General features: G+C 45.3%; 1 protein-coding gene across 2 annotated transcripts in view; it reads left to right on the top strand.

The window, feature by feature from the left end:
- The window catches only part of ZDHHC13 (zDHHC palmitoyltransferase 13), a 49,890-nt gene that overhangs the window by 13,212 nt on the left and 11,049 nt on the right, over positions 1-25,629 (top strand). For both annotated transcript variants that reach the window (XM_075545978.1, XM_075545979.1), the window contains exons 3-14: positions 1,293-1,415; positions 3,165-3,242; positions 4,184-4,328; positions 5,771-5,835; positions 6,586-6,748; positions 6,953-7,078; positions 12,730-12,863; positions 15,459-15,561; positions 21,164-21,286; positions 23,080-23,142; positions 23,804-23,897; positions 25,533-25,616. In XM_075545978.1, coding sequence (XP_075402093.1) covers positions 1,293-1,415; positions 3,165-3,242; positions 4,184-4,328; positions 5,771-5,835; positions 6,586-6,748; positions 6,953-7,078; positions 12,730-12,863; positions 15,459-15,561; positions 21,164-21,286; positions 23,080-23,142; positions 23,804-23,897; positions 25,533-25,616 — 1,301 coding nt within the window. The remainder of the gene's footprint in view (positions 1-1,292; positions 1,416-3,164; positions 3,243-4,183; positions 4,329-5,770; positions 5,836-6,585; positions 6,749-6,952; positions 7,079-12,729; positions 12,864-15,458; positions 15,562-21,163; positions 21,287-23,079; positions 23,143-23,803; positions 23,898-25,532; positions 25,617-25,629) is intronic.

Here is a 25,629-nt window from a genome sequence, read left to right as displayed (position 1 = left end):
CTCTAAAGGCCTATAGAAACTCTCAGATCTCTCTGCATAGAAATAAGTGTCAAAGAAAGGGCTAAAGGGTCTGTCGGGACTGAATGGTTTCTGTTGGGAAAATAACGTGATTGAAGGTGCTAAGTTAAACATAATAATGATTATGACAGCATTGAAGAGTCGTGCTCCTCCTGCTCAGTCAGAGAGTTGCTCAGTCACAACAACTTTATCACTAAACGCTCTCCCCGGACCACCCCCCTGCTCTCGTCCTGCTCCGCTTTCGAACCGAGGGGCTTGCCGCCTCCGCCTGCGTCCATGTGGCAACCCCTAAGATGGTATCCCTCCTAGCCTCATCCTTTCCCAAGCGTCTTCTGGACTGCCAGTAATACCATCTTCCTTCAAACTCAAAGTTCGAATATTTTCCTTTTCAAAAACTTCATTGGTGGTTTCTGTCGAGTTCTAAAGTCTCTATTTCATAGCATGCTGCGGAAAGCTCTGGCAGTTCTACGCTCACACCTTGCCACCCAGTGTCTTAACGGCCGTGCTTCCGCAATGCTGACTCGCTTGTGTTTCTCTGACTAGCCGTGCAGTTCCGTATGTTCCTCCCACCCGTCCGGATAGCCCAGCTCATGGGTCTGCTGCTCCTTCCCGAGGGCCTGATCATGCTGCATCTGCTCTGTCTTGGTATTCGTTGTTCAACTTCTCCCAGGCCGCATTTGCTTCTAGAAGCCCTGGTGCTGTAGTGTATTATTCAGTGGGCCGCTAAGCATAATGCTAGCAATTCGAAACCACTCACCACTCCTAGAGAGAAAGATGAGGCTTTCTACTGCCGTAAAGAGTTACAGTGTAGGAAACCCAAAAGGGGCAGTTCTATCCTATTCTGTAGAGTCAGAAATGATGACAATGAGTTGTTGTTGTTTCTCCTTTATTGTGAGGTCTGAGCTTGGATTGATTCAGGGATGAGGTGGTATTTGGGAATCGGCCTTGTGCATTCCTGGCAGATGAGGGCATCCCATGAACCTTTCTGAAGGAGAGCAATGTGAGTGTACTTAGCAAACCAGAGTTCACCCCACCTGGATGAAGCTGACCAGTACATGACCCACGGTTACTTCTGCTGGGACTTCATGTGCCCTTACTGTATTTCTGTGGGCTGAAAGAAAAGTTAGGTTACACAAAGACTTGATAAGATGAAGAAATGTTGATATTTGGAATGCTTTCAACTGGTGTTAATAAGTTTTGTTATGGTAAGTGTGAGAAATTTTGTTAGTAGTAACTGGTGTTACAATGCCGTTTTTACCCTCTTCTCATTTAAGATACGGGATTTTTGAACGATGCAAAGAGTTGGTAGATGCCGGTTACGATGTCAGGCAACCAGACAAAGAAAACGTGTCGCTTCTTCATTGGGCTGCCATTAACAACAGACTGGATCTTGTAAAGTAAGACGCAGTGTATGTGTGTTCAAGACGTAACGTGTGTCATAGGCATACCTCGGAGCTCTGGCACATTGGTTCCTGACCAATCAGTAAAGCAAGTGTCATAAAAAGGGGGTCAGAAGAGTGTCTTGCTGTGTTTGCACTAGACCATTGTCTAGTAGAGGCTCTCTGGCAGTGCTGTCAGGTAAGCATTGGACTGCTAACCACCAGGTTGGCGGTTCAAGCCCACCAGCCACTCTTTGGGAGGCAGATGAGGCCGCCTGCTCCTGTAAAGATTTACAAAGCCTTGAAAACCCTATCTAGGGCTGCAATGAGTCCGAAACAACTTGAAGATAGTTGTTTTTGCCTGGGTTTGGGGCTTGGGAATTAATAAGTGCGTAGTAGCATTATGAACAACTTTGAACTATTGTGAGCATCATGAAATGTCTCAGAGAAACAGCGTGACGACAGGTCATTGAGGAAATGGCGCCAATCGACTTGCTCCATGCAGCGTGGGCACCAACCTTCCACGTGTCGTTGTTGTTTGAGAGCAGTCTCTGCAGAGTGCAGTAAGACGAGACACGGGTGTATTTCTGTCTGGACCACTCTGTCACTTTTCTTTTTGTTCAAGTGCATATATGAGTCAGGAGCCAACCACGGGTCTCTCTTGTAAGTGAACAGAAACTTGCTGCCATGTGCACCTGTTAACATCCTGTCGTGCCAGAGAGCCGTGCCCCAGGAGTGAAACTGAGCAGTTTCTAAAAAGGAAACGCAGAACATTCTCAGAGTGAAACAGAGTTTCCCCGAGGGAGGAAGAAGCACTGAAGTATTTTACATTGTCATGTCAGGAAGACTGGCTGGCCAAGCACCTAACTTTCTCTTTTTCAAGTAAACTAAATAGAGAAGACACTTTTCAGTAGACCTGGGTTTTATGAACTATTTCATTTTCATAATGCAGTACTGCCTATTCATCAGTAGCTTTAGTTTCTTCATTTAATGTATGTATGCAAATGTGTGGATATTTTATGCCTAATTAAAATCCATGCAGTTTGAAGAAATCGAAATATACCAAATTTAAAAGACTTTTCAATTGAAAAGGCACATTGCGCTCACAGGCGAACTCCTTGTGGCACTAAGGGGACGCACTGCTGAGGTGATGTGTACAGGAAGGCACCGCTTTGAAATAAGGAGGCTAGTTCCCGTCACCCAGGAAACCAGTCTCTTTCCCGGATGGGCTCGCATCAACCTTTGTAAACGGTGCGTCACACCTGTGCTGTAAAAGCAGGCTCCAAAGTATTCAAATCGATTGATCTTTTCTGGAAGGATTTTGCTTTTTGCTTCTTTTGGAATTCATTCACACGCAATGATTCCGATTTTACTCCTGCCAAATGACATTATTTCACCTTCTTCCTCCCAAGTTAAGCAGTAGAATATTTGTTTGTTATATGAAACCATTTCAAAATAAAGTCTTTCCTGAGTGTGTGGTAGTTAGAAAGCGTAAAGTGGTTATCCTGTGTTTGGTGTGTCAGCTCTAATTGAATTCTGATTTTAGCAGGAACAGTGAGGTGCATACTAAGAATGTTCTACCAGGAACTGGTTTGATACTGCCCTGTGGATCTCTCTGACTCGATCAGAAAGTACTAGGGTGTTTTTAGAAATGTCAGCACTGTAATTTCTGTGTCCCAACACGCAAATTACAAAGAAAACAGTTTTCTTTCTCCATGTGAATTTATTCATTTGAAATCTTACTGTAACTTGTGTTTGCTTTCACAGGTTCTATATTTCAAAAGGTGCTGTTGTAGACCAGTTGGGGGGAGATTTGAATTCGACTCCTCTTCACTGGGCCATCAGGTAGATTTTCTTTAAAGCCGGGAATCACTGTTTAAAATCAAGGTCATTTTTTGAATGTCACAAACCATGGTTTGCCAATAGAGTCATGTATGCTGCGGCAGGTGTCTATTCTTCTTGCCTATTCTGCATTCTCCAATACAGCGATCTTAAGCCCCCTGTAAAGTATGGTGAGTCCCTGAGAATGCTGAGGAATCTGGAGTTAGCTCATCATCCCCTTTAAACTTTGAGGGACAGTACTTTACATAGAAGACGATAAGAGAGTTGAACCACATAAGCTTATATATATGGGGACTTCAAACACGGGTGAAAAAAAAATGAAAGGCTAGGAATTCTTTCCATTGACTTTTTGAAACCCCATCATATCATTTCTAAAAATAATATCAGTTGCAGTAATACTGCCCAAAATACAAGCCAGCTGCAGAGGAGAACATGGCATGAGGGCTGTCATTGCTGATAGCTTTGAGGTGAAAGCAGAGAATACCAGAGAGGTGTTGACTTGTATGCTGCTGACTCTGCAGATCAAAACAAATGACAGATAATATTGCGAAGAACGAGAATCTCAGAACACTTCACCATGCTTGTGTGGAACCTGTACACACACCAAGAGGCAGACGGTCAAACAGACGTTTAAAACCAGAAAAGGGACGTGTCAGGGTTGTAGCCTTTCCTAATACCATAGCATTGGCCATAAGTAAGTTTTATACATTGTTGCCAAGTTTTATCACCTGTACCCAAGAAGGACTGTCCAGATAGTTCTAAGTCTGGAGCATCTAAATATAAAACATTTATAAATTCGATTAGGAAATGCTCTATCCCAAGTCCCTCATGTCAGGTTCTCCCTAAGTTGTTGTTCTTACACACACACACACACACACACACACACCCCACCCCACCCCACCCCCTACAAAATACAACGTAATGTGTTTGTCTTTTGCTTACAGACAAGGGCATTTACCTATGGTCATATTGTTACTACAGCACGGGGCAGACCCCACTCTCATTGATGGAGAGGGATTCAGCAGCATCCACCTGGCAGTACTGTTTCAGCACATGCCTATTATAGCATATCTCATCTCAAAAGGACAGGTATGTTTTTTGAATGTGTTCTATACGCTGGGATTTGTAAATCTGAAAAGGTTCGGTAGAGTATTATGAATAGCACGTCCTCATTTTTAAAGTTATAGCTACCCAGATATTTGACACATTAGCTTCAGTGAGCCTAGCTATGGAGTTCTGCTTTTTTAGCTTTCACGGTGACAAAAAGACAGGTCATTTAGCTCAGAAACATACAGCTGGGTGTTTCTGAAACTTGTAAGCCTGTAATAGTTTTCTATGTGAGCCCAGCAATTTGTACTGCTTTTCAAAAATAAGATTTCAAAGCCTGGACCCTTCTAGAAATGGTAATTAGATCGCTAAATTAACCCCTCATTTGCTTGCGTTATGTGAGCCCAGATGGGAGGGCAAGTTGAATGTTCTCTGAAGTGATTCATGAAAACTGGCTCACCCGAAGGGGCCTCCACTTACGGCACAGGTGAAATTATAGGTCACTGCTGGTGAGAGTTTCACTGTCGACTGCACTCGCTTGGGATGTGCTTCCTGCTAACTGGCTCGTTTCCGTATCGGCCGGCTCCTGTAACAGTCAGGGAGACATGTTTGCACAAATGCTGTTGGGCTGAATTTCAATAAGCACTTTCTCTCAGACTTAGCCAATTGAAGGGGAATAATTATAACCTCTTGAGTCTCATTTTGAAAGGATGCTTGAGAAGGAGCCCTATCAGCTTCTCTTTGAGCCCCTTCCCAAATTGCGTTCCTCGAAGACCCAAAATAATTTTCTCGTTCTCTTTGGCTTGGTTGGCACCATTCTCGTTGTGGACCGCAAACCTGGAGTTATTTTTACTGGACGTGCTTAAAGCAGAGGCTGAGTAACTTAGTGTAAGAGACAATAGCTACAGTATGAATTCATGTCAGAGCAGCTCAAACCAAATGACCTCTGAAGCCTTTTATAGTCGTGTCTACTTGGTGAGAGTGATCAGGTTATCAGCATTGTTTTTCTCCCTGCTCTTTTCCACTCCCCCTATCCTCAAAACCAAACTCACTGCCAGCGAGTCAACACTGACTCATAACGACCCCTAGGACTGGGCAGAACTGCCCTTGTGAGTTTCTGAGATGGAGTTTATGGGAGTAAAGAGCCTCATCTTTCTCCTAAGGAGCACGCTGGTGGGTTCGAACTGCCAACCACAGCAGCCAAGTGTGTTTGGCAGTGAGTTTTGACTCACATTATCCCGTAGTTTAAAGCTGATGCTTAGATTTCCCCTTGAAAAATCTTTTGTAGAGGTCTGTGGTGGTGGAGCAGAGTGTTCTTTTATGCAAAGGAAATGAGAAACCTTCTTCTGTGGACGCAGTGATCTTGCTGAGTTGAGTGTACTAAAGAGGTTCTCATATTTAGGGAAGAGGAAAAAAAAGAATTTTGACTGAGTTTAGATGTCATAGTTGAAAAGTTGTTCTGATTGACTCTCTCTTTTGAATAGAGTGTGAATATGACAGATTTAAATGGGCAGACACCTCTCATGTTATCAGCTCACAAAGTACTTGGGTAAGTGAGTTTAGCTGAAATGCCTCATTCTGGTTGCTGGTTCTGACAGCTTCCTGTCTGTGTGTGTAATGTAAGCCTCTCAGTCTGTGTGACATGACTTTACAGTCTCAAGAAGAAAAGGTGGCGTCCACGTGTTGGACAGGGAGACAGACTTCTGCCGGAGTGCTAGTTTTAAAAGCACCCGTGAAATAATGTTCTCTGTGCTGACAGTTTCGGTGACTAGTTTTGAGAACGACCAATGGGGGGTTTTTTTTTTCTTTACAGGACAGCCACCTCCTAAAATATAATCACGTACATTCAGTAATTAATTGGATAGATAACACAACATTTATTATTGGACAGCATTAAATTTAAGATTTCTTTTAAAAATGATTAACTAACGGATGGAGACCACAAGCACTTATTCTACTGTGTGTTAAATGTTTATTTTGGGGGGAGTGAAAGTGAATTAATTTTTGAATGGAAAATAGATTTGTTCTGTAAAGCTTCATCTAATTCCTAATCAATAACTAAAGAGAACAACACCATCATCTGTACAGCAAGCAGATTGTTCTCTAATAGATGGGACTTTTTAAAAAACCTCTTCTGTCGCATATAGAGTACTGCCATACCCAAAGAAGCCCCCCTGCTCTTTCGGAGCAGGTGCTGGCTGGTTGGTCGGTGCATTCATTTAAGAGGTTAGTTATTTCATTCACCCCTCAAATCCTCATCCCTGTAAGTGCCCATTGGCATTTTCTTGTTTTGAGACAGGCCAGAGCCAACTGGATTTCTATTAAAGTTCAATCCTTCTCTCAACGTGGTTGACAAAGTACACCAAAACTCTCCACTTCACTGGGCAGTCACAGCGGGAAATGTTAATGCAGTTGACAAGCTTTTGGAAGCTGGTTCTAGCCTGGATATCCAAAATGCTAAGGTACGAACCAGGTGTTTCTTTTCCTTAGCTTATTATCTCTCTCACTAGAAGATTTATACATTCGCGTAAAGATAACCTGTATGTTTTCGTTTCCATTACCTCAGGAAGATGTAAATAATCTGTGTGTTGAATCTGGTGAATTTTTTTAAAGTCTCACAAGCATGATAGAGGGAAAATAAAATTGAAAGGTTTTTTCTTCTAAAGGGAGAGACGCCTCTTGACATGGCTCTACAAACCAAAAACCGACTCATTATTCACATGCTACAAGCAGAGGCCAAAATGAGAGCCAACAAGAACTTCAGACTTTGGAGGTGGCTACAGAAATGCGAGGTACTCTCTTCTGGGCCCTGTTTTAAGGAATCTAAGAACATTGGGGGGTAGGGGGTTAGTTTATAGGGCACGAGGGAAGCCTGAGTGAGGGCTCAATGCTGCGCGCTCTCTGCGGAGTCTCTCTTCCCCCAGGGTTGGAAGCTGGATGTCTTCATCGACTTCTGTAGGCCAGTCCCCAACTAAGTGGCACCCGGCCACCTGCTGCCTTGTGAACATTTTGCCGGCGTACTTCTGCCTTGATCCGTTAGTTGAAATGAAATGCAAGCAGTGTAGATTCTTAGAAAAGAAAAAAATATTTCTGCAGGAAACTGTACAGATGTTTTCTTAGCCTGTTGCTCATTGAAGTTTTTATGGTGATATTCTGAAAGGAAAATAGTTAACACTCAGAATGTTTTCTGAGAATCAAGAGTCAGACTTGGCTAACTTTCGTTAGTTAGACTAATGAAAGCTTCCCTATTATCCGAAGAGGGGAGCATTCTAATGAAACCTGTTGTAAGCCAAAATGGCATAAAGTGGAGAATATTTACCAGTGCTTCCTAAGGGAAATGCTTCAGGTATTCCCGTGCCCCCAAATAGCCCATTTGGTCATACCAAATGGCATATGAACCCTAAGGTGGCACTCACCTAGCATGCACAGGCCCGTTGGTCTAGAGCTAAGCTTAGTTTCTGGGGAAGGAGCTTAGTGATGGCGCTCTCACTGCTCCGGGTGTGCACTGCCACCTGGCAGACCTGCAGCAAAGCAAACGCTGAGTACTGGCTTCAGGGCCTTCCTCTCTTTGTTGTTGTTATTTTAATCATTTTATTAGGGGCTCATACAACTCTTCTCACAATCCATACATACAACAATTGTGTAAAGCACATTTGTACATGCATTGCCCTCCTCATTCTCAAAACATTTGCTCTCCACTTAAACCCCTGGCATCAGCTCCTCATTTTATCCCCTCGCTTCCCACTCCCCCCTCCCTCATGAACCCTTGATAATTTATAAATTACTATTTTTTTCATATCTTACACTGTTCAATGTCTCCCTTCACCCACTTTTCAGTTGTCTGTCCCCCAGAGAGGAAGTTACATGTAGATCCTTGTAATCAGTTCCCCCTTTCCAACCCACCCTCCCAATATCACCACTCACACCACTACTCCTGAAGGGATCATCTGCCCTGGATTCCTTGTATTTCCAGTTCCTATCGGTACCAGTGTACATCCTCTGGTCTAGCTGGATTTGTAAGGTAGAATTGGGAACATGATAGGGGCGGGGGGGTGGAAGCATTTAGGAACTAGAGGAAAGTTGTATGTTTCATCGTTGCTACATCACATCCTGGCTGGCTCATGTCCTCCCAGAGACCCTTCTGTAAGGGGATGTCCAGTGACCTAGGGCTTTGGGTCTCCACTCTGCACTCTGCCCCGTCATTCACAACGATATGATTTTTTGTTCTGATGATGCCTGATACCTGAACCCTTCAACACCCCATGATCGCACAGGCTGATGTGCTTCTTCCAGGTGGCTTTGTTGCTTCTGAGCTAGATGGCTGCTTGTTTACCTTCAAGCCTTTAAGACCCCGGACGCTATATCTTTTGATAGCCGGGCACCATCAGCTTTCTCCACACATTTGCTTATTCACCCACTTTGTCTTCAGTGATTGTGTCTGGAAGGTGAGCATCATGGAATGCCAGTTTAATAGAACAAAGTATTCTTGCATTGAGGGAGTACTTGAGTGGAGGCCCAATGTCCATCTGCTACCTTAATATTAAACCTTTAAATATATGCACAAGGATCTATTTCCCTCTCTTCGTATATAATATATTTACATATATACATGCCTTTATTTAAACCTCTATAAATGTCCTTTGCCTCCTAGTTCTTTCCTCTATTTCCTTTTACTTTCCTCGTCGCACTATCATGCTCAGTCTTCATTTGGGTTTCAGTAATTCTTCTTGGTTACATTATCCTTGATCAAGTCCCACCAAGCTCTTACACCCTCCTCACCACCGATTTGGATCACCTTGTCCCTGGGTTTGTTAACACCACTACCTGTCCCGCAACCTCCCCCTCTCCCATGTCCCCCCAGAACTGTCCGTTCCATTGTTTTCTCCTCCAGATTGTTCATCCAGCCAATCTTATTTAAACAGACCTGGGGAGATAATAACATGCACAAAAACAAGACAGGGCAAAACCAAGCAACAAAACAACAACAACAAAAAGCCAATGACAAAAAAACAAACATTACCAAACACAAGAAAGAAGAGCTTGTAGTTAGTTCAGGGACTGTTGGCCTTTAGGGGTGCTTTCCAGTCGAGTCTGATGGGGTGCCAAGCCCTGGCCCCAAAGTCTATTTTTGGTATTCCCTGGGGACTTCGTTGCTCTGTTCCCCTTACTGTTCTGTTCCATGCCCTTAGTGTTTGGCTCGGTGTGGTGGGTCCAGATCGGGCGGAGCTCCCACACTGTCCCCAGTGTTGTCCCCTGTGGTTCCACTTTCTTCCTTTCTTAAGTAAAACAAAAATCCTCTTAATTTCTTCCTATCAGCATAAACAGGTACTCCCGTAGATCTTTTGTAAAAGTGAATTTTTGAAAAGCTTGGGACACTTACATGTAACATGCAGCCTCTTCTTAAGGTCACACATCTGGCATTTTACTTGAAAGTTGAAATTCAGATTTGACATTTTTTTCTAGCTTAGCAATCTGGAGTGAACCGGACCATTGGAAAAGTTGAGAAGTTCAGCTCATTCTTAGGAATGACTTAAGAAAACACAGTGAATACAATTCAGGTTATTAAGCGGGATGTTGGATTGATTCCCTGCTTTTCAAACATAGTGACCTTATCCTGTTTTAATAATTAGTAATTCCATTTTTAGTGTGATCCTAAATGAACAGATTTCTAGGCAGAGGGTCATGCATACTATACCTGGTTTGCACATAGGTGTAAATTGAGGGAGTGAAAGAAGTAACAGTTAGGCCTTAGCCTCCGCTGCCAATTCTTCTCTCCTCCCTACTTCTTATTGCTAGATGCAGCGGTTCCCAACCTGTGGGGCACAGCCCCTTTGTGGCTCAAATGACTCTTTCACAGGGGTCGCCCAAATCATAACAGTAACACAATTACAGTTATGAAGTAGCCACGAAACTAATTTTATACTTGGGGGATCCCCACAACATGAGGAACTGTATGAAAGGGCGGCGGCATGTGGAAGGTTGACAACCACTGTGCTAGTGTCCCAGGGTTTTGTTCTTGGACCTCTTTTCTATTTACCCACTCCACTGATGCTGTCATATCGTTCTCTATATGATGACAACTTCAAATTTTCTAATTCAGACCTTTCCAGACTCATATATTCAGCTACCAATCCAGTGTCTCCTAAGCATTGTCAACAGAAGCTATTCAGTACTGAGCTCCCAAGCTCCTCCCTGCCCTTCGCCCTGTAACCTGCCCCATCTCACTCAGTGGCACCTCCAGCTTTCCAGTCATCTCTGCCTGGTCTCTGCCCTCCGCCTCTCTAGTCCATCAGAAAGGCATGCTGCTGGCTCTGCCTTCAGCATGTCTGAGCACTTGACCCCCTCTCATCGCTTTACCAGTGAATACCATTTTCGCCCACCCACCACTGGATTCCTGTAGCTGCCTCTCTGACAAACCTCTCTGAGCTCTGTTCTCCGTGTAGTCTCCCCATAGCAGCCAGGTGAATTATTTTTAAAGGAAAAGTCAAATCCTGTCCACTATCTCCTGAAAATCCCAATGCACCCAGAGTAAACACCAAATCTGTTAGAATGGCCTACCCGAGCCATCTGTCCACAGACTGCAATGCACCCACTATGTTTATTTGTTTATCCGCTGGTAGGATGTAAGTTCTATTAGAACAGCCTTAATTAAAGTCATTGTGTCCCAAGTGCCTAGTAGTGTGCCTTGCTTGTAGATTCTAAATCTATCTCTCTTTTTAGTTAGGACTCACTCATTACGGGTGATCATGTGTATTAGAATCAGAAGTATTTTAAAGATTCAAAGTCATCACCCAGAATATGGCTGAAAGAAGTAAACATTAAAGAAGATAGGGCAAAATTTATTTTTCCTCTTTGCTGTTCCAAAGAGACACTTTGTTGGGTATGTGTGGGCGGGGGGAGGGGGTCATGTATGTTGTAGTTAAGGAAACACATAGCCCAAATACCCTACCTGGCGCCTTTCATCGTGCAGTCAGAATGGAGGCTCACGCTCTGTTCCAAGATAAACCGATAAACCGAGTGACTTGCATCCTGAGGACACGCATCCGCTTTTGACCTCTGCGGAGGAGTTTGGTATCGAGATGACTCCCTTTTGAAGCCCTTCCAATGGCTTCTCCGGACCTCTCCTCCCTCATTCTCATTCTGCCTTTCTGTTTCCTATTTCTGCCTTTTGCGCTCCTTTGGGTCTCTGGCTTTTCTTTTTCTCTAATCAAGTGCGTTGCCCCAGCTCCGCAGGCTGTCAGTGGTGTGTTGCCTGCTCCTGGCTTCCCTGCCTACCATATGAAGTGCTTCAAAAGGTTTGTTAAAAATCGAAGGAAAAGATAGCAGAGCTTTTTGAAGCCCCCTCATATGAGTGTGCATCACTGAACATCCATTTGGGCAACACCTACCTGCATATAGATATGTATTTTGTGTGTGTGGGGTTTGTTGTTGTTGTCGTTGTTGTTTTGAAGGGGAAGTAGTTCTCCTTTTGTTTATTCTTTGTTCCTACTAGTTTTAAAAGCCCCAAAGTAGACTCTTGCAAAGCTGCACAGGTTAGATACGGGCAGAGGACATGGCTGTTGACCTGGGCTTCAGGTTTTGTTCAGTGGGCGGGGCGGGGGGGGTCCAGGTGGCTCCTGCTGCTCTTCCCCGCCCACTGGCTCTCAGTCTGTTCCCACTGCTACCTTCTCATCCACTGAGGCTGCACCTGTCAGGCTCGCCTGCATCCACAGTCCAACGGCAGGCACAGCAGAGCAGCTAGGTGAAGATGCTGGCAGCGGGCTCCCAGAAGGCTTTAATAGGGTGTTTGCACAGCATCCGGATCACATAACCTTCTGTTTCACAGAGCATATCGGGTCGTTCAGTGGCACAGACTTGTAGTGATAAACTCCAAGGCTTCTCCGGAAGGACACCCCTGCTTTGGGAACTGGCTCTCTCCCAGACATTCCTGGGCCTTTAAGATTGCATATGCCCAAGGTAAACTCTGCTCTTCTGAAAACTTGCTTCTTGGAACCTTGGGGCGTGGTACCCTGTGGTGCTCCCGTGGGAGCTCTTGTTCGCCCCCACCTCCATTGAATCTTGGGCATGTTGGTTTGGGGTGCTCCCTTTAGCTTACGTTACGCTTTCTGATAGGTAACGCCATCGGAAGGAGGTTGCTTGTAAACATCACAGCTTTGCACCAGCCTTTTTCTCAAAGGACCACAACTCATAGGGAGAAAAACAAACAAAATAAGTTTGAGCAATATGTTATAACATGTAGGGCTGTTCAAATAAAGGTCGTCTATGAAATCTGTGACTTTTCCAACGTCAGACTTGACTGATGCGCTCTTTTGAAGCATTCTTCTCATTAGTGCTGCTGCTGGACTCATTGTTACTGTACCCTTAAGTTCCTGTACTGAATGAATGACTGTTACACGTTTCGGAGCTAAGACCCATCGGGTTCTGAAATCTGAATCTCTTACAGCTCTTCCTGCTGCTGCTGCTCTCCCTGATTACCATGGGCGCTGTTGGATACATACTGGACTTCAATTCCGATTCTTGGCTTTTGAAAGGAAGCCTTCTCGTAACATTGTTCTTCCTGACGTCTTTATTTCCAAGGTGTGTATATTAGTCTTCCCAAGGCTCATCATCACATCGCTAATTCAGTTGCTTGTTTCTGTTGGTAATTATAGAGAATCACATATTGTTACTACATAGCAAAACCCTCAGGACTGATGGGAGAAACAGGTCTTAGTACCATATGATTTGACTGAAAGCAAATGGGTCAGCCTACTAAGTTTATTGAAATGATAATTGGGGGAAACCAAGTATTTGTCACTTTTTTACTTAGTAATTTTGGTGAGTGTAGAATGATTCGGGACACCATTATGCCTCTCAGCATTTTTGCCCATTTTCTAGAAATCTTGTTTTGATTTTTGAGTCCAGATTAATGCAGTAGTATTTGTTCTTTTTGGTTTTTTGTTTAAACAACCTAGTTAAATGGCAGGAGGTGATAAAGTGTTCGTTGTGGTCTGATCCCATTTTTAGGACAGTCTTGATAGACTTGCTATAATTATTAAGAAGTCAATGTAGACTGCCTGTGTTCTAGTCAGATCTCCCGACGTATCGGCATGTGCTTGAACAGGTTGTTTAGCCTCTCAGTGCCTCATTCCTGCATCTGTGAGATGGGAATAACAATGGTGATCATGTCTGCCTTATGACTGAATGAGTTTATATGTGTAAAACAACGGCTGACACGTAATTCGTACTTCCTAGTCATCTCTCACTGCCCCGGTTTCCCTGCGCTCTCCCTTCCCCATCTTCGCAAGCTGGCATCCAGTCCCTCATGCAAGACATCATCCTGATGCTTCCTTTCCCTTCCCACTGAGCCCCTCACCAGCCCTCCTCATTTCCCTCCAAAGCCTGCTTAGTCTCAGTCAGTTGGCTCCTCTGCAGCCCTACAGACATCGACAAGCTTCCCCTGGTTTTCTGACTTGACCCTGACTTCTTTGGAGTTAGTTGACCTCCACCTAGCAACCTGGGTGGTCTCTTTAAAAGGTGGACTAGTTCCTGTCTTTTCTCCTGTTCAAAACCCTCCAATTGCTTTTCTTTCTCAACATTTTCCAATTTTCTTTTTCAAACCAGGCCCCCAGCTTTGGTTGTGCCCACTTCTGACTCAGCCCTTTAGACCTGTAGGTTAGAGCCATTCGGCCATCCTCAGAGAGGGCCTTTGGGTGAGCAAGTCCAGCAACCTGTAAGACACTCAGTAAATTGGGATTGCAGTTTACAAATTAAATTCTTGCAAATTTATTGTCACAAACTGGCATCCAGTTAACCCCAAAGTGCCCCAAAAATGTATTTCTGATCTTGCAAAGCAGAGGCCCAGAACTCTATACAGGCCGGCTGCCATAACTGTGCTTCGAATAGAACCTAAGGCCCTAATGTACATGGGCTGTGAACATCAGTCACCCGCTCCTTCCCTGTCTTCCTTCCCTGCACCCAGCCTTCTCTCTCTCTCTCTCTCTCTCTCTCTCTCTCTCTCTCTCTCTCTCTCTCTCTATATATATATATATATATATATATATATATATATATATATATATATATATATATATATATATATATATATATATATATCCGCCCCCCTGATCACATGCAATTCCCACCTGGGGCCACAGCCCTTGCTTGTATCTATATGACGTTGTAGCTGGAGTCAGGCCTCAGTTCAAGCACCATCTCCTTAGTGAGGGCTTCCTGGTCATTTTTAAAACTTCATAGCCACCAACCATCAATTCCTGGGATAAACTTAAAATGCATTCATATAGATACACTGACTGTATTCAGTATTAGGAAAGACATTTTTCCACGACCTTATAATGCTAGGCAGTTGAGTACGTTAGATGTGGGCTTATGGTTGCCTTTTATCCAAGTGGGATCCATTCGTGTTCAATGACGAGGCCATTTGAGCCCTGTACCTCACTCTTCTTTGTGGAGCATTGGCTGCTCGAGCTGCTAGCAGGACAGACGTGCTTGTTACGATCATGTGCACCTGTGTGTTTCACAGAAGCAAGTAACCCTCGAGGAGAGCGTGTTAAATGTGAAAGCGGATTTCTAAGTGTTAACCTCTGCACTTTTGGAGTATTTGGAAATGCAACATGTCAGAAAATACAAATATGCAAAGAAGATGAATAGAAATGCAAAATATGCATCACAGTATAAAAAACTCAAAAACAAAACAACCTCACTACCAGGGTGTCAATTCTGACTCCTAGCAACCCCATGGGACAGGGCAGAACTGCCCCTGTGGATCTCTGAGGTTGGAACTGTTAGAGGGGTGAAAAGCCCCATTTTTCTCCCGTGGCACGCCCAGTAGCTTCAAACCATGCACCTTACGGTCAGCAGCCCAATGTAGAACCACTCTGCCACCGGGGCTCCAGATCATGGAAACCCATGTTTTATTACGGGGACTGAAATCATGCCTACGTCAGTTATCAGACCTGGAACACATACTTCCTTAGAAGCATTGTTCCTCAGTTTCCTCGCGTGCAGTGGGTGGAGGGTGCAGAACTCCGTGGCCACATGGAAAGTGGCTCCCAACAAGCACTGAGGAAGTGGAAGCTTTTGTTACCACTCTGACTGCCTTGGGGACAATCAGAACTAAATGCGCACGAGTCGCACAGTCCACTAATGCCGTGTGTATCCTTTTCCTTCTAGGTTGCTGGTCGGCTATAGGAACCTTGTGTACTTGCCAACAGTCTTTCTACTAAGCTCCGTCTTTTGGATATTTATGACGTGGCTCGTCTTGTTCTTTCCTCATATCCTTCCACTGCGACTGTGAATGCGCACGTGTCTCCCTTTGCCTTTTGAAATGCGTGATGCCATTGTTAGGAAGTTAGATATTTGAAGATGTTCATTGAACGATTCTGGTTGTTGAAAATCTGCCCCACTCTGGAAATAATCTCCGTGCACACCAAGGAAATGGAGGGGCCGGTATTAATTCCTCACACGAGGGAGACAGTGGCTTCAGTGAGTGTTGGACTAGAACCTATAATCATGTGTGTGATTGCCCTGAGATTCTCTTCAAGGCCAGGTGGTTCATCTAACTTGGTCAGCAGTGACAGTTGTTGAGTAAATCTTCTGGATAGAAAGATGGCATGATTATTGGGCAGGGTACTGGGCAGCAGCAGATCAATGGCAGTGGTATTATGCGAGTCGGTGATTCTCAAGCCCTTTGGAGGTTATCCATAGGAGAAATGAATGTACATTGCTGTCCCCCAACATAGGTGAAACAAAAGCGTCAGATAGCAGCCCTTAAAATGTGTCCTTAGCACATTATTTCAAAACTTCATTTCATTTATTTTATCTTTCCTCTTATAAAAATGTAGGTCATGTTACCATTAACTGGGTTCATGACTACTAATGAATAGCAACCCATGGTTTCACAATACTGCTTAAGGGACGGTTAAATTGTTTGAGGATCAAGGTCGAGGCCTACTCCCAGTTTAGGAGTGGGATGTGCTTTTAGGGTTGGCCAAGTTCAGTTGCCTGTGGGGAGCGGGGACAGGCTTTACTTCTTGGCTTTTAGCCATTTATTGCATCCGTTGTTTACCTCTCCCCACCTCTCCCCTCCTGAGGATTCTGGGAAGTGAATATTGCCTTGCTTTGCATAGAGTGTAGCACATGGATGGAGGAGAGAGAAATATATCTTTAAGCATATTTATTTAAATTGTTTCTTTTCCTGGTTATGTCATCTTTTCAAAAGCAAGAAGTGTTTGGGAGAGATGCATTTAATTCAAGAATGGGTTTTCATAGGAATAAATGTTAATTTAATCAATAAGGCGCCTAGATCTGCATGTAGTCCGCTATGGCACATTTTTGCTTTACTGCAGCTTTTTATTTTCTGAGTAGTATTTCTAATGTTTTACAAATTTATTTAGTGTAACTTAATAGCACAACATGCCTTTGAAGTCTCTTGGCATTTTAAAAAAGATTGTACCACAACTAACTTTTCTCTCACAATTACTGATTTCGGCATAGCTTTTGAAGTGCTCGCCATCGTAGCTACTTACTGACAACCTGAGGGATATCCTTACATGATAAAGAAGTGCTTCATCAGGCCATGAGTAAAGTATAGCGGAAATTACTTGTAGAAGTTCGAGTGCTGGGCGTTCCAGGACAATGAGCACAATGCTGAGAAGGGCCGGCTGACCTGTTCGTATACCAACCCGGTTAGCCGTGAAATAAACCGTTTTCTAAGTTGTGTTACTTGACGCATGTTTACATTTTGAGCAAGTCATGTCATTTCACATTTTGCACATAAAAGGAGCTCTCTTATGTACTTGAGTTATTTCAAATTCGTAGATTCTAAATTGGCAAAGCTCTGCTTTTATTGCAGCCAGGAAACCTCACTTTCAGCCTGTCACCTCCGTTGCAGGGTGGCTCTGTGGACGCGATTGGTGAAGATGCTATTACGTGGTACACTTGGGAATGGGCTTCCATAGTGGGGCAGAATGTGAAGGGGTCAGAGGTGATGAGATGAATCTTTCACTTGCGTGTACAGCATAAAGCCTTTTGTTCTCAGCACCCATTGGGATCTGCTACGCGGGAGCTGGAGTGAGTCAGTAGGTGGCACACTTCACTGTCAGATATTTCCAAGCTGAACCTGAAATGCCGCGCGTTTCTGTCTAAGGCACATTGACGAGCTACCAGGCTGCCAATTCTGTACTGAGGTGAGCTTCGTTCTCCCACAGTCACTGGTCCGTTGTGGGAAGGGGTCTGGGCCTCTGTGGGAAAGCGGAATCTTTGTATCCGCACGGACTGGGTTCCCACTTGTCTAACCTTGGGCTAGCCATTTATTTCACTGAGTCGCAAATGTTCTTGTAAATTGGGGGCAACAGTACCAAGCTCATGGGCTGGCTACATGGCTTACTAGGCTGTGCCACCTTAAGGTGTTGCCCACCGCCCCTGTTCTGAGTATCTTATAAATAATAGATATGTTAATTCTGTTGTCTCCCTGGAGTTGATTCTGACTCGTGGTCACCTTAGAGGACCGAGTTGAATTACCCCATAGGATTTCCAAAACTGTGTTTGTCACAGGAGCAGATTGACAAGTGTTTTCTCGTTTTATTATGAAGATGTGTTATTCCTTATTCTTAGGGAAAAAACATCTATAAAGGGGCTGCATGCTAAAACTAGCTTTCCGGACAGCTCTGGATGAGCTCCCCAGGCATTCCGCTTCTCTGTCTGTTCAGCAAGCCATGTGCTTGGCTTTTATGGGGGCACGAATGAAAGAGAATAGGGCTTTGCTGAGGCCGGTGGTCAAGCAAGACCCTGCAACAGTGAGCTGTGATGCTGCTGTAACGCTGACGGAGCTCACTCTCCGGAGCTCCAGGCAAGGCAAGTCCTGTGCTTGATTCCAGAGTCTGCCGTACACGTCATGGAGTCAGGGCAAGTGAGACAGAACAAGGAGTGTGGAAGGAAGCCCGAGGTGGGCGCTGCCCTGGCGTTCCGGGAGGCCGGCGTGTTCTCACTCCCTCTTACGAGGGTTTGAGGATCCAGGCAAAGACAGCCGTCTCAGCCCTGCTGCTCAGTCGACACCTGCAGTGGATTTGCTCAGCTTTCAAGTCTGTCCTAAAAGACGCCAAACAAGAGCAGGGGCAGAGGGGCCCAGCTGGCCGCGGAAGGAGCAGTGTCGCTGTTTCTATTGCAGGCATGATCTTTGCCATTCCATTTCAAGTAGCTGGAATTTGTATCACTGGAAGCCAAAGTATTTGAGTAGAATGGGTACTCAGTCCACATTCATTGAATCGGGAGAATGAGCTGATGTCGGGTAGCTGGGTAGGCCGTGGGTAGTGGGACTAACAGACCTCAAGAAAGACCGCTGACTGACTGATGGAAATCACAGCACGCCGTGCTTTCCCTCCACATTGAGACACTTGCCTGTTAGTTCGCAAGCTCACTGAAGAGGGTGACTTGTCTACAAAGAGCTGGACGTACCAGAGAAAGGAAGCGGGCCCTCCTGTAGGGACCCAGAAAAGGCCTGCAAGCGGAGGGTGATGTCAGTTGGCCCTGGAAGTAGTTAGGACATGAATCCTCTAAGTGTCAGAATGAGGGACACGGGAGTGTTTCGGGTCGTAGGTGAGCCCCACAAGTACAGGCATCAAAGCAAGGGAGGGGCAATTCCATTTACTTGGGAAAAGGGGGTTGTCTTGTGGTTTTCTTGGATTTTACATATTTATATTTTTGTATGTTATTTAGAACAGGAACCCAAATAGCAGTCAGCTCTCAGCTCCCTGAGCAGGATCATGCAATGAATCAGCCAAGGCCTCGAGCCTGCGCATTCCAGTCCAGCCACTTGCTGAGAATTTACATTTAGCACAGTGGGTCTCCACCTTCCTAATATCGTGACACTTTCATCCAGTTCCTCATGTGGTGGTGACCCCCAACCATAAAAATATGTTTGTTGCTGCTTCATCACTGTAATTTTGATACTATTATGAATCAGGAGACCCCTGTGAAAGGGTCGTTTGATCCCCCCAAAGGGATCGTGACCCACAGGTTGGTGAATTACACCTTAAGTCTGCATAAAGTTCACCTGGGCTCTTAACACATAGATTGTGATTCATGATATGTGGGTGGAAATGCAAATTCTCAGCAGTGGAAGGCAAACCACAATGAACCAGTTTGAAGCTCTGGATTCAACTGGACAATGTTTTGTGTGTTGATATGAATTTTATGAGAAAAGATAACATATGACTATTAAGAGAAGGCCCGTCTTGCCTTAAAGTCTTTTACTATTCTTAATTCTGTCCTTGTTTCTTTTTGGTCCATTACCCACCGTGGATTCAATCCCATGTTACAGTGACCCTGGAGGACTGGGTACAATTACTCCATCCCAATCCACACTGGGCAGAAAAGTACACACACACCCTGATGTGGCACTTCTGTTCCCTTGGAAAGGGGAGGGGGCGTTCAGTCAGTGATTCTGACTGGATTTTACTTAGTTGCAGTTTTGGACAACAGTGCAAAAGTCATGTGCAACAGGAGCCCAAAAGGCAGTCAGCTCCCAGCTCAGTGTGTGGGATCAGGACTGCCCAGTGAGTCAGCCATGGCTTTGAACTGGTTCATGCTGGGCAATATCTTTTATTTTGGGTTTTGAAGCCAGACTACCTGCAGATAACAGCAAGGGATACCAGTAATCCTATGGTGACCCTATAGAACTTCCCTGTGGGTTTGTGAAGCTGCACATCCCCTTAAGAGCAGAGAGCTGCATCTTTCTCTCACGGAGCAGAGTTTTCAGACGGCTGGCTATGTGGTTAGCAGCCTGCTTGTAACTAACGACACCCCCAGAGCTCCTTAAGCGCTCTGCTACAAGTCAGAATTGACTCGTGTGGTTTTGGTTTTCATCTGAACCAGGTGTGGTTGTGGTGGGCTCTGTGGGTTTGACCAGAGCTTCTCAGACTTCAAAGTGCATTTGGATCACCTGGGGGTCTACCAAGAGCTAGGATCTGAAGGCTGGGGCTGGTGCATGAAGTGTTGCCTTTCGAATGTGCTCCAGGAGATGTCCACGCCATGGGTCCATGGACCCCGCTTTGACCAGCCAGGGTTGGGAGTCTATTTTGTGGCCAAGTTTGCCACTAGAGAGTATCATTCAAACGCTCAGTGAGTTTTGCTTGTTGCACCCACCCTATCCAGCAGGGTTTAAATTGAGCAAGAAAAATAAGCTCACTGATACTGTACAGTCACTTGTATTCTGTGCAGCACAATTTTACCCTTTATAAAAATAATGTATACCTCTTTGAAACCATTTCAAGGCAACTATCATACTTGAAGCAGTTTCATCTCAATTTATCCATAAATCTGCCCTCCCCCAGTACCACTGGATTTGTAATTACTTGGCAAGGAGAGGAGTTCCTTTTGTTGGTGTTTTAATTAGCCCAGCCTAACAAAATTGGAAAGACTGGTTAATAAACTCCGAGGAGGCAAAATTTGGCAAGCAATTTGAATCTGATCTATAGGGGAATGGTTGCAGTTGTAATTTTTGAAGGAGTTTGTTTGGATGGCGTAGTCAAAATTGTCGGAAAATCTTTTCCCGGCTATTCACAGGCTGGCCACGGTCACACCATGAGAGATGAATGTATTTTGAGCCCTTGAATGATTTTTGTTTTCAGAATGCACCTCGTGAATTGCAGCTCTCCCTGGTGTACCTAATCGCAGTAATGCGGGATTACTTGTTAGCCACGTCGTAGTGAAGAACTCCTGGGGGTTACAGCGTAGATTGGGGCCACACCAGGCGGCGGTCCGTGTAGTCGAGTGCCTCACTGAGAGCCTTTGGACACCAGCGCAGATTTTCTCTTGCGTCGTCATTGTGCCAGGCTCTGTGGGAGTTCCCTGTGTTTGCCTTAACTTGGTCCTAACATCTGGCAGGCAGCCCGTTCTACTTCACTTTCATTCTCAGCATCCTAGCCTTCCTCTACTTTTTCTACAATACGTGGGCAACGGATCCAGGCTACACCAAGTCGTCCGAGGAGGAGAGGAACAAGGTGAGCTTTCGCCCTTCAAACAGGAAGGTGTGCAAACTCCAGCAGGTCAGCAGCCACACTGGGGTTTTTCATCATCGCACCTGCAAGGCCGGACACCAAAACAGACGCCCCACCATGGGAGGTGATGCAAGCCCCCCCAAGGGGAGGCTTCTCCATCTATGTGTTGTGTCTTCCAAGAGTCATTTCGATGACCCCCACTTCTTTATGATGCCATTTAAATTTTCCTCCTTTCACTTGCATTTTTCCCATTTTTGTAGATGAAGGGCAGCTAAGTCAAGGGAAAGCCCTCTTTACTGTCAGGGGATATCCCTCAAATGTGACGGTGCTAAATGACATGGTTCATTTTCTGTTGCTTGTAAGTCGTTAGGAGCGGGGGACAGAGAGGTGGGAAAGGGGCAAAGACTGTTTCTGGGAGAAGAGGAGACTCAACTCTAGGTGCTTGTAACCATCCATTTTGCTTTATGAAGGCAAATCAAAGCATTGCTCCTGGATTCCAGTTCATTCCTGCACAGCATGTGTGGAAGCATGTCTCTGCAGTCAGTGGATGGCTGCAAGCAAGTTCTCTTAGAAATAGACTTGTCTTCGTCCCATGCCTTCAAAACAGAGCATCTTGTGCCACTGGGAAAAAAGCAAGTTTGAGATCAGGACTGATGTCACCTTTCCAATTAAACTCCAGTGGACATCTTCCCAAAGTCATTGCAGCTGTGCATCAAGCACTTGAGAAGGCTGCCCCCAAAACTGAAATTTTTAGATGGATCAAGCATCGGACTGAAGGTCAAGAAGACTTCAAAGATGAATTCAAAGCCAAGAGGTTATGGTGACTGGTTCATTATCCAAAGGGGCAATCTCCATAGGCTTTCTTAAAGGACACAAGATGATCATAGGCGCATATTGTGAAGGCATTTTAAGAAAATTGGAATCTGCATTGATATGAAAAAAGTTGTGCTGAAGACCTACCCTACCCCATCCCCACCCTGAATTTGTGACAGTGCACGTGTTTATTTTTCAAGGGTAGCAAAGGCTGACCTGCGAGAACTTAATTGGGAAACCGTATCCCCTCTACCCTATAACCCATATCCTGTCCCTTCTGGCTTCTTTTTTTGTTTCCAGAAGCTATAGAACATTCCAAAGGAATACAGTTTGAGTACCTTGAGATTGCCCAAATTGCCATTCTGACGTGGCAGACACCAGTGTTTGTAGGTTTACGCAGGCACCCACCCACTGGTGGGTCAGTCCAGTGCATGGGACTTGATGTAGGGTGCTGAGACTGCAGGCGACCAGGCGCAGAGAGTCTCATCTTTCTCCCCGTGGCGTGGCTGCTGGATTTGAACCACGGACAGTGGTTACCCAGCAGCACCACAAGGAGCCCTTCAGGGGTGGAAACATCGCCTTCAGAAGTCTGGAGACCTAGAGGGAGGCCATGTCGGGAAACAATAGCGTCACACTCGGCTATGTGTGTTTAATGAAGGTCTCTATGGTTTCGTAGCTGTGCTTATTTTACATACCCTCCTATGCTGATGGTGTGTGTGCTTCTTTAACCGATTTGGGGGTGAGCTGGGGCGTGATGACTACTTGCAGAGAGAAAGGTTTGTGGTGTAATTTTGTGCATTCTAGCTTACTGGCTGTGGTTTGAAATGCACCCTTGATAAGTCACACGATTTCAAGCATGAAATGATTTGGTGGCAAGTATTTCAAATTGCTTTTCTAGCTACCCCGGTTTGGGGATGTATCTAACGATGCGTACTTTATCATCCAGTAAGACAGGATTGTCAGGTCAGCTTCATGTCTTTCAGAGTATCATCACCCTGGCAGAAACGGGTTCTCTGGACTTCAGAACATTTTGTTCTTCGTGTCTTGTGAGTGAGTCTTTTCTGTATTTTTTTCCCTCCACAGTGAAAGTAAATGCTTGATATCATTGTACGTGTAAGCATTTGTCAAACCTTTATGGCACCGTTACACGGTCTTGTTTCTCTCAGGTCCTAACTTTGAGACACTGTAGGAACAACGCTCTTAAGCCCGTGGAAGACTGATGTTTATAGCTTTTGGAGTTGCCTGTGGTAGCTCTCTTTATGAAACATCCACAGTACGTGCTGTGTGGTTTTACTCTCACGAGGGAACTATGGGAGCAACTTCAAGTCACAGGCTCATGCTGACCCCGAAAAACATTTAGTGAACCCACTCATCGTGCAACTGACAAATCAAGGGCTGAGGGAGGAAGGGGCCGCCCCCAAATATTGGCAGACCAAGACAAGAATTGGAACTCTCGGTCCCTTTTACCCAGCCCAGTGCTCCTTCTGTTACGGGATGCTGCCTCATTTTCCCCTAGTCCGCTCTGGAATGCGCATCTCTCTTTGTGGTGGCCTGCTCAGGCTGACGTGGAGAAAGGCGCAGCCAGAAGGCATGCAGAGCCTGTGTGAGCCGATGGTCTGGTTGGGGTTGTTTGTGCCTCTGTCTCCTCCACTGCTGCCATCTGGAAACACGGGCTTCTGCTCAGGCCTCTCTCGGTCACCCATTTAGATCCGGAAGCCATTGAGGTCGCTCCATTGTCATGTGTGCAACTCCTGCGTGGCTCGCTACGACCAACACTGCCTGTGGACCGGACGGTGCATTGGTGAGACGCAACTGACTGCTTCTCCCTGGGGCGTGAGGCAGACATTTAGTCACTGTGTGACTGGGGGTGGGAGTGGGGGGAGAAGGGCATCTCGGGGGTCTGTTTGGATCTCCTTTGTCAGTGGAGCAGCTCTATGGCATGAGACTTAGAAAACAGTTGTCCAAGGCTGCTCATAGTGATCACCCTGTAGAGTGTAGTTTCTCCTGTAGCATCATCCCTCGGCCATCCGTGCACCTCAGGTTGGTCTGAGCTTCTCAGTCTCAGTGATGACAAGGCATATTGACGGTGACATTCATTGGCTGAGGTCACTCATAAGTGTCAGTTTTCTACTCCACATGCCCTGCTCTTCTCATATTTGAAGCTTGTCTATATTCTCCACTTGCCTCCTTCAAGGTTCAGGTAGAAACTAAAATCCCTGAATATCAGAGCCCTGGGGGTTGCTTTCCACTGAGGGAATATTTATTCCCTTCCCTGTTCTGTAGCCCTGGGTTTCCTTTGAACCATCATGGTAAACACGTGGTAAAAACCGTGTTGGGGGGTGGTGGTGGTGGTGGTGGTGTGTGTGTGTGTGTGTGTGTCTTGAGAAACTCTGGCCACAGTCCTTACGAGAGAGTATAGTTTCACAACCACTGCATTGCAGGGGCTGGTTCAGCTCTGTCAGGTTTCCTGGGTGCATTGTGATGTTCTCTTCTGCTCCTCAAGAACAGGCAGATGGAGGATTCTTGAGGTACCATGATTGATGGGCCCCATCCCTCCGTAGAGATCAGATGATGCCAATGCCAGGCAACCCCGAATGGCAGTAGAAAAAGGAAGTAATGTATTTATATGGTGTTCCCACACTGCAATTAACACAGTGTTTTCTGAGACTTCAACTGGTTTGGTTCCCACGGCCCGTCAAATAGGAATAAGAACGTATCAGAGTCAGGACTCTGTACCGGAGAAGTCAGGCATAGTAGAAGTCACACAAATGGGCACCCTGGTCTCATGATCCAATAAGTATTGCTCCTTCTACTGGGCTTTCCTGCCTCAGGAGATGCGGGGAACAGGGTGTGTCCTCTGAGGAGTGTGTGTCATTAGCACCAGGCGGCCTGGAAGAGGAGGGGTTGGCTACCTGGCACCCTCCCCCACTCCTCTCTGTAGATCCCTCCCACACTTCAGGTGTCCCTCTTTGGCTCCCGTCAACCATTGCAACTTAGCTGACTCTTTAGTCTTGTGCTTGGATTCCCCATGAAGTCACTATTTGGTGCTCAGAGAGTATTGGGGTGAACCTGCAGGAACGGAGGGAGGGAAGGAGAGAACGAAGGAAGAGAGGGATGACTTGAATCTCTCTAGGACCCAGCTTTCTCTTCTCCCTCTAGACCGATATAGGGCAGCCTACAACTGCTGTGCTTAATAAAGTCCATTCTATTGAACAGTGCCTTCTTTTAGAGCAACCAACGAGTGCTGCTAATGTGGACGTTTGCCCGTGGCATGATAGAAACATTTGATTTGTTGTTGTGTCATGATATCTAAAAGCAACAGCCTTATTTCTGTTTTACTTGGTGAGAATTTTTTATAGGAAAATGTTAGCACTATATTAATCTAGAATATCCTTGTTTGAAGCATTAAGTGTGTTTTTTCCCCTTTTTGATTTAGGGTTTGGCAACCATCACTACTACATCTTCTTCTTGTTTTTCCTTTCGGTGGTGTGTGACTGGATTATCTATGAATCTTTTGTCTGTAAGTATAATTT

This window comes from Tenrec ecaudatus, chromosome 4, assembly GCF_050624435.1.
Source record: "Tenrec ecaudatus isolate mTenEca1 chromosome 4, mTenEca1.hap1, whole genome shotgun sequence".
NCBI lineage: Eukaryota > Metazoa > Chordata > Mammalia > Afrosoricida > Tenrecidae > Tenrec > Tenrec ecaudatus.
The sequence above is the reverse complement of the archived record's forward strand: the minus strand, read 5'-3'. Positions and strand labels throughout refer to the sequence as shown.